Below are 13124 nucleotides of genomic sequence, written 5' to 3'. Positions count from 1 at the left end.
CAGGAGTTTAGCAGTGAGCTTTATCTCCTATTGTACTTCAGCATGTACTCATTTTACAGCCTCAGATAACCCTTGGTTTGGTGAGAACTCAGACTGGTGATGGGTTTAAGAGCTAAGCTCTAGAAAGTGACTCCAGAGAATTTGATTAGTTCCCTGACTGGACAAGAGACACAGCTGTAGGCTCCAGACATGCCATTCAAGGTGTAATTCTGTTATCTGTTCTTATGTGTCTTGTGCTGGTCAAGATACCATAGTGCCTTTGAGCCCTCCAAACAGAACTGACAGATATGATAGCGCCTATGGGAGAGCCTTGGCCTCCTGGTTTGGATGCAAGAAGTCAGGTGGATATCAACATGCAATTTATCTATCTACAGTTCTGTCACTCTCTTGTGAGGAGCACACCTTAAGCTATTTTAAGAGCCCACAGCCAGTGGACTCAATTAAATCAGTGGGTTTAGGGCAAGATCCATCTCTTCTGTCTCCCAGATCCTCACATCTGGGCAGATAACACACCTTAAAATCCTATGGCTATATTGACTACCTTTTCCCTGGCTGTTACGGAGACCAGGCAACTATCTTAGATGTGTATAGTTCTACCCGAAGGTAACCAAAGGCATGAAGAACCTAGTCAACCTCCTTAATCCTTTTCTTTCACCTGAAAAATGTGGACAGTATTCACTCCTTTCCTCATCATTAGCTCCCTACACTATTTATGTTTTAAATCCCTCCAGTCAGAGGTTTATTCTTGACCCTTTCTGCAGGAAGCTGGCACAGCAGCGTGTTGGCCTACAACTACTACATCTGGACATTCAGAGGTTAATCACAGGTTGGGGGGAGAGATGCTGGCACTTTTTGTTAAAATGTAGGAATCTGAATCTTATCAAAATACCACACCAGAAAATAATCACACTTCTTCTAAAAAAAATTAAACCCTTTTTATTTGTATATTTATTTTTATATATAAAAGAAATACAAAAAAAAAAAAGGACACAAACAAAATGCTGATTATGGCAATTCAGTTTTGTCAGCCCCCTCTGCCTGGGCTGCTGCCTCAGATCCACCAGGAGTGAGCAAAGTCCTCCGGTTATAATGTCCTTTTATGATTCCAGAGTTATTGTTCTCATTAAGGATTTGCTTCTGTTTTTGCCTGTTAAGAGACTGTACAAGTCCTAATACAACAGCTGCTAATGAGTACTGTCCAGTCAGTTTTCTTGGTTGTAAGATTAAAGGATTTGGTTGAACTCTTCCTAGAAGAAAGTATGTTTTGATTTTTCCTTCCTGTTCACTGATACCTTTGACATAAATCTCTCCCCGGTAGTCGAAGGCAAATCCCCGGTCCTTCAGGATCAGATACGTTTCTTCAGGCACTTGAATTCTGTCACTAACACCTGTGCTGTCCATTCGACTTGCTAAATTAACCGTTTTGCCCCAGATATCATATTGGGGTTTCTTAGCACCAATAACTCCTGCTACGACAGAGCCATGGCTAATCCCTATTTAAAAAAAAAAAAAAAAAAAAAAAGAGATATCCAGTTAGAAAAGAATGGCTGAAACCATATTTGCACTTAAGATCAAGATGAAGCCTTGTTCAGATACACTTATCTCTAAGCTTAAGGAAGAGGTGTATATGCAAAGAAAGTAAGAAAAAAAAAAAAAAAACCAACAGAAAAACTAGAAAACATGAAATGTGGTATCCACAGAGTTATTTTACAGGATGTCCGTCTCAGTGGAACCACAGTACTTACGTATCATCTGTATTCTGTGCATTATTGACAAAGCTCTTGCAAACTGATTCTTACGTAGCAGGAAAGATCTCTCTGGAAGGATCTTTCTGGGTCTGCACTTGTTGAAGGCAACCTTGTTAGCACTATACAGTCAAGAAATTATGTTCTTACATTCCATTAAGTGAAAATATTAAAGTATACTACAAAGTTATTGAACGACTATACTTTAAGACAAGTAATGATATAGAAGAGATTTTTTTTTTCTACAGCAGTGATTTAAGAATACATTTAGTGGTAGTGAAAGGCACATCTTTGGGAAAAGGATCTTAGTTTTTCACATTTTTTTTAAAGAATGTTTTTAAAAATTGATGATAGAAATTATTTCCAAATACTGTTGCACTCATGCTCTATGAAATCTTTGTAAGTGATCCACACTTACTAAGAGTGGATGCATGTTCCCTGAGACATCTTGGGTACTGAGAGTTTTCTGTTTAAAACTGTTAGGAAGTGCAGATCACAGATAGAGATGCTTCAGCGCTACATGATGTGACTGATCAATATATTTCATCTTGTAAATAGCAGAGTTGTCTGTAAAGGACATGTTTCTCCCAGATAGTTTTTGGTTTTGCCCAGTGATTCAGTCAACACGAGAAGCCATCAGATTTACTTCTGCTATGTGCTGTATATTCAGGTCATCTTTTCATGTCCCATCCTACTAGCCACCCAGCATATCCTTCCAGGATAAGAGGCTCCCCATCACAGCAATTCAGAGCTGCTGCCACTGGTCAGGTCAGAACTGGAATTTGATTTTTGTGCAAAACCAAAGTACTACCTACACACAGGGTTTAGGATAAGCTACTATTGTCTCTTTACTGAAGAAGAATCTAAGACAGGAAGATTAACTGGAGATTGTGTAAACCAGTTTCAAGCTTGGGGTCAGGTCTTGGCTCCCCCGTTCACTTCTTGTGTTATATCCATTGGGTCTTGGCCAGACTTGCTAAAGATGGTAGCTTAATTATGCTACCCACCCACAGTTTACCAAAACTTAGAACTCCTGCAGTCCCCAAATCATGGCCCATATTCTATAAATGAAGTATTTCTTATTTCTAGCTTTGCCTGAAATTTAGTCAATTTGAAAACAGAGGATACAGTATAGAAGTCTCTTAAATTGTACATGTCCTTGCAATGCTCCTGGGGTGCACTTACAGAGTTGGATCCTTGCAGACAAAACCCTATTTTATCTCTTGTGTTTGAACTATGCTTACCAATACGGAGTTCAAAGTTGTTAAACGAATGCTTGTTGATCTCCTGTATGCTTTCATTCAGAGCTATGGAGAAGTCAGCCAGAGCACACAAATGCCCCCACTTGTCTTCACATTGCTGAGGAGTAAGTTATAAACCAATATGTTAGAAAAGTTTTTCATTTGCCCAGCTCCCACCCATTCTTACCAAGTTCCCAATATCTGAATTTGGGGTTTGTAAGAATAGTGCCAACATACTAGATCCAAGAGTGGTAGGGTATTATTAATGGTAATGCTTCCCATTTATATTACAACACTTGTATAACTGGATAAAGAGAAGCTTAGTGTGAAGTACCAAAGGAAGTAATTTCCTGTCAATAATCTGACAGGCAATGATGGGAATTAATAAGGCATGTGAAATCTCTCTAAGGCTGAGAAAGAAAGTACAGACAGGATTGAGATAGCTCAGGTGCAAGGGACAAAATCTAGTGAGAACCAGGGATGACCCATGTAGGCAAGAAGCAGAGCGGAAGAAGTGAAAGATACAATTCTCCTTTGCTGAAATTATCATCCAGGAAAAACACCAATTTTGGTACTCTCAGGGATGGAATAGTGGCCAGAACAACAGGGTAAGCGAGGCATCCTGGGACAGGTTAACTGGGGGGGGAAAGGTTGTTCTGTAGCTCATTAATCACCACAGCTTAGAGCAGCCAAGTCACTCCCTGCTCCTTCTCCTTTTCTGTTCCTGCAGGGCAGTCAATATACAGATGGGGACCAGGAGTAAGTTTTAGTCTTCCCAGAACACCAACAGAGCACATGATGGACAGAGACTCTCAAGGGCGGACAGGGAACTCCTTAATCGTTTCTTTGAGTAGGCAGTGGAGTAAGGAACAGCTGTGGGTTTGGCCTGATTGTTGTATGATGTCATCTCATCTACTCTGAAGCCAGGTAATTCTTTCATCAAACAAATTTCCAGTTCATAGAAATGAAGCATTGCAAGCCCCTCCCTGCCCCCCAGGTCATGCTGTCCAGTCCTCTACAATTTTCATTATTCTCAGTGTTTAATACTGAACATAAGCATCTCCCGTGCTCGGTCCTTGCCCTCAGACTCATTCAGTTCACAGCATGCAAACCTCTGTCAGCAGCCCTCACCTCTTAGATACTGACAAGGTGATAGACATGTATGTATGAAGATAAATGTATTTAGAACATACATAAAAATTCCATTAGGCTGTTACAGCTCAAGAAAAAGGATGAGTTAATCAGTCTTGGAAATGCAATAAAGATTTTCTTCTTTTGAATTTTTACCCACATCAAGAGTCAAAAGACGTGGTTAGGAGGTGTGTAGCCATAACCAGATACCTCCCTGATGCTCAGTCCTTCTTTGCTCATCTCTGTACAGAAACATTTTGAGTTGGAACAAACAAAAATGTCATGCATGTCTACTTTTGTGGGTTTCTAGCTGACAGCATCAGTTGTTACTCCATAGGTGGGAGATGCTCAGCCAGTTACACTCCACATGGTTTATAATGTATTCTAAACAAACAATGGAAACTTTCTAGTTTATAAAGCTCACACTAACCTGACTTCTGCTTTTCCTGCAGTTGCTATCAATGTGAGCAGATCTGATTCCTACTCTATGATTGATCTGGGGCAGCACACCTTTTCTTGTGATCCTCTTACTTGGGGAGAGGCACCAACTGTCAAGCAAGATATATTTCAGCAACAGCTGACTTCCCGATGGATGTATTTTAGAGCTTCATCTTATTCCTTTGGAGACCTTTTTTCCAGGCATATTCTTGGGGGTAATTATGAATGGATTTATCTCATCTGACTTATCTGAGGTTTATGACTCTGACTGTGCATATGTCCTCTGTGGCTGATTTTTCCCTCAGCTTGGTTTACACCTCTGCAAGTGAGAGCAGTGTACAGGCTTTTGGCTTTGTGACATTCTTCAGTTGAACTGATGGATCTGTATGCTGTCAGTTAATAGATCTTCTCTCCATAGATTATTGGAGGCTGTCAGCCAGATTCCAGTCTGAGTTACAGTGGTAACTTTACAGTATGTCCAAAGATATAGATAGGCCTGCTCTAGATTCACATCAATGTGATTGAAAGGAGATTTTTTTTCTCTCCTATAAACCTAAATTTGAGGAAAGAATTCATATGGTTCTTGTTCTGAGCACAAGATGTCATTTCAATTCATCAAGAAATGCAACTGTTGTCTGCCAGAAGTTCCAAATGTCTTTTTTCTTTTGGCAGACACAGCTCTATGTATATCATAAATATAACACTAATATTCTCTAATATGAATGGTTGGACACACCAAAAGCTTTGCTTCTTAAAGAAAACTGTATCTTACCTGTTTTTCAGGTGATAATCCTGACACGGCCATGTATGTGCTGCCAATCGTTTTAATTTTTTCAATATCTTGAAATCTCTCTTCACCTAGTAACTAATATATATGTAAAAAAACAGGGTTACTTCTGTAACTCTTAATGCAAAATTCTTCTACAGATATCAGAATGAATCTTTGCACTCGTGGTATCTTTCAGCTGATCACAGCACACAGTTTATTCTGGGTTCTGGACACACTGAGCTGGGACTCTTTGCAACATCACCTACTCATAGTGCATTCAAATTAAATTCTGCTGTGCTCTGTAAAGCTGGCTGGTAAATCACATAATGGGTAATATAAGACATGCATATTCCAGCCTAACTTAAGTGCATATGAATCCTTTGTTACCTGAGGTATAATCACTGAAAATTAGTGAAGACAAGCTCTCTGTGTATGTATGTGTGAATATAAGAAGAAAATCACTTAAAAGTGCTCTTAAATCTCTTTTGGAGGAATTCAGTTTGCAAATTAAGTGCTGCTACAGCAACAATTCAGGTGATGAGACCAGTGTTAAAGGGAATTCAGTCCACTTACTTTAAATAACCATTTTAACCATCTTACACCGTCAATGGATGGAAGTAGATGCCTCCAAAGAACTTCTATGAGAGATCAAGTCCTCCTGTATCCCACCCATGCTTCCCTCTACTTACTGTCAGACCTAACACTGGTCTGTTCATTGAGCCATTCAGTCAGCATTTTTTTATGTATTCTCCCCTTCTACAAAAAATACAGGGAACCAATGTGAAGTGGTAAACAGCTGTATCTATTTGGGATAGCTATAGGTGCTAAGTAGGCATAAAGAACTTGTCAGATTGAGAATCTGCAAGAGGAAGAATAAATTTAGTCGAGTGACTAAAGCACTGAGTGGAGGGGGAGTGACAGTTTGTTCCCTATTTAAAGTTTATATTCACAGTTTAACTCAGGACTTTTCATGAAATGGAAGCCAGAGCCTTACATTCCTTGAGAGACTTAAGCAGAGTTGAGGTTGTGAACTCCATTAATGACAACAGAGCTTTATGTGGGATATGGACACACATTGCTTCATCACAGGCTTTAGAAATGTGTATTGCTGATGTTAATACCAAAAAACCCTGGGAAACTTCATGATAAGCAGTATGATATCTAATAAATTTAGGTATCAATACGGTTAGGCAGTACTGGAAGAAAAAACACAGTTCACAGAGAAAAGGAATTTCAGACTTTCAGTTCTAAAGACTCAACTTAGCTGGGATTTAAATAAAAAAAGTTCTTGCTGTGGTCAGGCAAAAATTTCATGAAGCATTTCCCCCCTTTTTTTATACACTGTCATGCATTCTTTTTCCATCTTGTGGGTTTGAATTTCCTGTCAATTAAAAACTAAAGGGATTATTTCATTCAAAGAGAGAAACATACCAAAGGCATAACATGAAATATCCCCTGCCATTGAACTAACCACAGTGTACGTCAGCCGGAGCGCCGGGGTCTTGGAAGCTTTGCTGTTGGTGTACAGATATCGCACCATCTGTCTCTAATGGGAGGCCGCACAGCATTGCACACAGGGAATACAAAGCCATATGGTTAATGGCTCCCTTCCAAGTCAGGAAAGTCCGAAAACTTGACCTGCTTCTCATTTTTCTTCAGGCTGCCAGAAAAGCCCATTATCTATGTTTCCCTCCTACAAGGGCAGCTCTTTCAACTGCTCTCTTAAAGGAAAAGATCATTTCTTGTAGCTCTGCTTTTGTGAAGCATCTGAGAGCACCAGGTGTGTGGGCAAGGGGAGAAAATGGTCTTGGTTATAAACAGTTTATATTTTCATTTCCAGATGGTTGCTGGAAGCAACAGCAAACAGCACAGTAATTTAAAATATATGATAAATATCTGAAATTACTCTTTAAGAAAGAAAGTATGTATTGGCTGTGAAGCAATTTAGAAAAAGTAATCCTAAGTAACCATTTTCTTTTCTCATTCATTATTGTTTCCAAATCCCTTTTTTCCTCCTGCTTTATCCCATCTGTTAGATCACTTCTCTACTTCTTCAAGTAACGGTTTATTTACCAATTACTTTCTTTACAGTATGACAGGATGATGGATTTTGATTTTGGGGAAAGACATTCCAACTCAGTCCTAAATCAGCTGCTATTTGTTACAAAATTTTAAATAGGCTTGCTAATTTACCAGTATAGTCCAGGGAACATTTTCAAATACTAGAACGTGGTTGGTATCTGAAAAGCAACTAATGGCTTGGTGTTGCAATTCATGTACAGTCAAGGTTATATGAAGGTCAGACCCTAGAATATATATATATACATGTGCAAAGTAGCACAAAAAAGAATGTTCCAGGACATGGCACACAATTGCAAAGTAATCAGCAGAGTCTGAAAGCAGGATCCTGCCTTCCGCTGAAACCTTATTTGTGGCAACATAATATATTTAAATCTGCTGTCATAAACACCATGTAAATCACTGCAGGATAAAGGAAATGGGGGGAAAAAGAGCCCATGAACCAGAAAGCTCTTATTAAAGCACAAATCCCAACTGTAACATCACTAAAATACATAAAAGATAGATTAAAAAGGCTAGAAAGACTATTACAGTCCAAAACCAAAAAATTCCTTCAAGACTCATAATCTTCAGGAGAAATAGTCCAATAATATTTTTTTAGTGCAACATGTCTAAGAATGGGAGTTTAGCCCTGTATGTGTCTTAAGACCAAGTCATATAAAAAATGGGTAATTATAAAAGTAGATTTGCAGTGTTCATATTTGGTTTTTGATGTATGAACTGGTCCTGTCAGCAACTCTGTGCTTGGGTACAAAATAGCAAATTATATATAACTGTATTCCAGAATGATGTTATATGTTAAATTTTTTAAAAAATCTCCTTTTTATTCCAGAAACCAGCACCTCCCATTCTACCTCAGTTGACAGGAAGCCTGGATAATTTGGAAATCAACAGATTCATGAGACATCAGGGAAAAAAAAAAAAAACCAACAACAACTGAGTAAAGGCTGCGCTTTGACAAGAGTCAATGATCTACTTCCCAAGACTGACTTTTGGACCAGGTTCCCCTGGCTCCCTAAGAAAGACCCAGTCACAACCTGACTCCTCTGTGGGCTCCTACCCTGTGCAGTTGTTGGTGGCAGGTTCTGTTCCACTGTTCACTATTTTTTGTTTGACTGGCTTTGTCTCTCTAATATAGATCCATTACCTGGAAAACAAAATAACAGATCTGGATTGTAAGCCTTCTGTTTTGTAGTAGCAAGGAAACTCCTCTAAAAAGAAGAAAGAAATAACCCAATTCTTGTGCACCTATCACATTTTTCCAGCCATATCAATTTGCATTTTTATCACTGCTTTAATTCAGAAACATCTTGGCCCTACAGACAGAACATTCCTACATTCATGTAAGGAAAGGAGGGACTCACAGTGTAAAATCTAGTTTGAGATTAGGGAGTCAATTCAGTTGTCTAAACATAGATGTCTAGCGTCGTCTAGAGCATACTTTCCTGAAAAGCCTCCAATGGCTTGTTCCAGAACAGCATGGGGTTTATGATGGTGCAGTACGGGATCTGACAATCCCACGTGGGTGTTTCAAATCACCTAGGTTATCGCAAATGGCACCTGGTACCAATGTCTTACACTCCTGTGCTAAGACTTCTATCTTTGGGAGACTCTACAGAGGTATTCACGTGGTGCTGAGGAGCAAAGTTCTTCTGTGGCTAACTGATCTGCTCTGCTCCCAGCTGCACATCTGCATTTTGCTTCCAGGGCTGTATCGAGGCAGCAGGCAATCTTACCAAGAAACATCATGAAAAACAAGGAACAGTGACATCATGTAGTGTCAATCAACAGTTAGATGGAATCATTACTGCCCCTGAAACATCATCCCTGAAATGACTTCTGGTTCTTTTTCCATGGATAGGATTACTCACTTCAGTTGTTCTCTCGGACATATCCCCTTTCAGACTGCTTAGACAGAATAAACTAATGACATGACCATGCTGAAAGTAGGTTAGCAGTCAGCAGGGGATCACATAATTTCATTTATTACCCGTACCAAGAACATATCTATTATTCAACTAAACATGTCTGGGACATAATACAGTCCCTAATTAGGTCCTTTATTAATTACAGAACAGGTGTTAGGGGCCTGAATGTAATATTGTGGTAGGGCTTTTGATAAAAATCTTGTCTTCAATAATCACCACAGCAGCAATGGAATTTGGTTGTGAAGATTATTATGAACGTGCGTGACAAAATATCTTTAATTCATAGGAATAGGCTTTGCTTTAAGTTTGAGCCATAATAATTTTAATCAGATCTGGAAAGAAAAACAAAACTATTAATCAAGAAGCGTGCTGACAGCTGTGCAATCTCAGAGATAAGCAGGTATTTATACCTATAGGGAAAGCAGTGCAGGAGCTTAACACATTACAGAGCTCTTCTCATAGGAGAGTAGATTTGTTTTCTACTAAAATGCGCAGGCATGCATGAATTCTTCTATTTTCAACTAGTAATTTTAGTACCTGACCAATAATACGGATAAACTCTCAATTTTGTTGTCTCAGATTTTGGTAATCTTAACCCTGGTTCAATTTTTATGAGCTACCACTCGATGAACATTCCCCATGCAGATGCCCAGGATGAGGAAGGATGAAGATGCAATTAAGACTCTGATCTGGGTTCATATTTAGGTTCTAGCTTCTGGTATGGGAACAGTATTTTTGTTTTCAAAAAAATGCAGGAAAGTAAACTACCCCTTTGTGCCTTTGTTTTCCACTAATGAAATGAAGATAACATAACTTCCACCAGAGGAGCAAATTGAAAATATATTCTGCAAAACTTGTGAGATGTCTTAGGTACTTGCTGCTCATAATGGAATTAAAAAAGTCTCTTTTTCTAATCTATTTTTTTGCAGTCATATAACTTCTACTTTCAACTTTTCCTCCAGTACCTTCCTCTGAAGCCCTTGGAGATAGATACTTGCTCTTCAAAGCGAAATACCCAACCCAACCCAAAAACTCTAGGCTACATCCTCAAAAAGAGATAGGTGTTTAAAGCAGGAATGAGGTAGAACTAAATAATTTATTTTTTAAAATAAAAGACAGTAATTCTCAAATCTTCATTCAGCTGTATTCTATATTCTGGAGAGGTCAGAATTCTGCCAATACTTTAATTTTCTGGAAAAAAAACTTTCTGTATGGTTAATCTATGGGTAGAATCCTCGTCCAGATGCAAAAATTGAGTATGCCTTCTTGTCTTCTCTCAAAATCTCAATCTTTTGCACTCTGATAATGCATTTGAGTTAAAAGCCAAAGTGCTAAAAGATGTTATCTTTTTTCAAACCATAACCTAAGTAGAGGTTTTTCCTTCTCTGTTTTAGATAATTGTCCATGGTTACATAGCTTATGTGGGATGTGAGATCCAGATCCAGCTCCTTTTGAGGGAACAAAATATTAATTTTAAGCTGACAAGACACTCATCACTTCTCCAGTTGATACTTTACTACAATACAGAAATGGATTTAAATTCCTTGAGATAAACAGAGATTAAACATGGGTTTCTTGGGTAGGATTTTTTACCGTTTCTCAACGATTTCTTGCTGTCCATGTGACCTCTCCCCTGCTGTCCAATTTAGTACTGATCTTGCCTTGTTCAGCAGAATTCTGAAAAGGATGTCTTTTTCCCACTTTGTCTTTTGATAACTTAACTAAAACCAGAGTCACAGACCAATGATCCCACCACCACCTCCCTCTTTCCCCTCCCCTTTTCTCTCTAGACCACTCCAGTCTGTCACACAGATCCAATCTCACTGGTGGGTAGAAATGCCTCAGATTCTACTTCTACCACTCAGGGAGCTCAGGATATCTACTCACTCCTGAGGAAATCTTGCAGTGTATAGGTTAAAATACCCCATGCTAGGTAAGTTTGGCCTTACTTTTGCACCTTGTCTAGTTTTAAAGTTTGTTTCAAAGTTCTTCATAGGTCTATCATTTGTCCTCTTCCTTAATTCCTCTTGGTCTCATTGCTGGACATGATACCACCTATCTAAGCTTCCTTACTAACTAGTTGGTATGGAATATAACAAGTATACAACTTGCTCCTGACTTCCTCTTCAGTTTCCATGTTTTCCTTACTTACACCTGGAAATAGCTACATTGGGGATCTGACTTTTCTTCTGTTTATCTTATCCCCCCCTCAGCTCCCTTTCTGAAATTAACTGAATGGGATATCTAAATATTTTTCCTTTCTATGTCCTTTCCTTTCTTTCTTTTTTTTTTTTTTTTTTTAAATTTCCCTTCACCTCTGAATTCCTCAGTAAAGCAAGCAGCTTTATTTCATTTATTCTTGTAAAACATACCTGACCAGACAACTGTCCTCAGTTAATGTGTCACCACCTTTCATTCTCTACCAAGCATTGGCTTCTGAGCTGTGTGCTTCACACTTAACTTGACACTGTTTCAGGTTTAACATTCATTGAGTCCATTCAACCAATGACTTCAAAACAACATTTTAATCTGTTTGGATTTAGACCATTTCTTTCCAGAATTGTTGTAAATATCTTTATCCTTCTTTATTCTACAGATCTAAGGCATGTTCTTTTTCTAGATACACTGGAGCAGACTGTGCTTTTATTTATGCATGTTTATACTCAAGTAACTATTGATTTCAGTCTCTATCTCACTAGGGCATTCAGACTAAAGTTTGGCAAAACTAAGGACAAAACCCCAAAATACACAATTCTAATTGGTGTAAAAAAACCCCAGAAAATTATTGGAAGCAGAATAGTTATTAAATTTGATAATTTAGGGTGATATATATGGTATTTGGGAACTCATCATTTAAGCGCTATCATATTTTCTCTAGTAGCTGGCATTACCTCATCAAAGTCTGCAATGATTTCATTCAGCAAGCGCAGACATTCTACTCCTTGGTTATTCATCTCGGTCTGGGAATAGAAGTCAGCAAATCCAGGAATAGAAGCAAACATCACACCAACAGCATCATAGGACTGAGAGTATAATTCCTAAAAGAACAGTGAAGAAAAATGAGCTGAAAAGGTAATATATGGAAGAGAGCACTTACTGACTGTTATTAAAATGTTTCTTTGTTTTTCCATGTGCAATAACTTAATATCTGAGGTTAGCATTTATATACTGTTAGTCAAGTTCAGCAGGAGACTGACAGCTCTCACATTTTTATCATGGATTACATTCAGGGTTTGGCCTTTCTTTGAAAGTCTGCTTTTTCTGCTTCTGAGATCAAGAGGTTACACCAGAAAAAATGAAATAGAATTTTTCATTTTGATTTATATGGGGAATCACTTGAAAAAATTAAGGGGTTTTTTTGCAAGTATGAATACCAGAGGATGAAGCACTGTTAGAAATTAAAAGGAATCTAATGTTTATTATTTATTATTGTTTAAGTCTGTTTCATAAATGTTTGCAGTTGAAAATATTTTTCTGAATTTGTTGATTAACAGGCATCAGATGGGACCATTTAAAATGTCTAATTTGACCTCTTTGTAGAGATTTATCTCAGTTACCACATTTTCTGGTGGATAATTTATACTTCACACTACTGCAGCTCTTTACAAGTTTGTTTATTCACAAGTGTTCAGAGATCCCTTACTGTGTGGTAAACTGTGGTTCTCCTAAGGTGACTATGGAGCTATTTGGTTGCCTGGCTCTCTGTGAGGTTCTTGTTATTAAGGGTTTGGAAGGAGGGAGAAACATGAGGGTGATAATGGAGTTAGTGGAGACAGAAAGAAGCCTATAAGGG

General features: G+C 38.4%; 1 protein-coding gene across 2 annotated transcripts in view; it reads right to left on the bottom strand.

The window, feature by feature from the left end:
- Positions 1-991: 991 nt before the first annotated feature.
- Positions 992-13124, bottom strand: part of ADCY8 (adenylate cyclase 8) — a 134292-nt gene continuing 122159 nt past the window's right edge. For both annotated transcript variants that reach the window (XM_074898423.1, XM_074898425.1), the window contains 4 exons: positions 12223-12369; positions 5328-5420; positions 2990-3104; positions 992-1493 (listed from right to left, as the gene is read on the bottom strand). In XM_074898423.1, the coding sequence (XP_074754524.1) occupies positions 1006-1493; positions 2990-3104; positions 5328-5420; positions 12223-12369 (843 nt within the window). In that variant the 3' untranslated portion in view covers positions 992-1005. The remainder of the gene's footprint in view (positions 1494-2989; positions 3105-5327; positions 5421-12222; positions 12370-13124) is intronic.

This window comes from Athene noctua, chromosome 2 (genome assembly GCF_965140245.1).
Source record: "Athene noctua chromosome 2, bAthNoc1.hap1.1, whole genome shotgun sequence".
NCBI classification, from domain to species: Eukaryota; Metazoa; Chordata; class Aves; order Strigiformes; family Strigidae; genus Athene; species Athene noctua.
The sequence above is the reverse complement of the archived record's forward strand: the minus strand, read 5'-3'. Positions and strand labels throughout refer to the sequence as shown.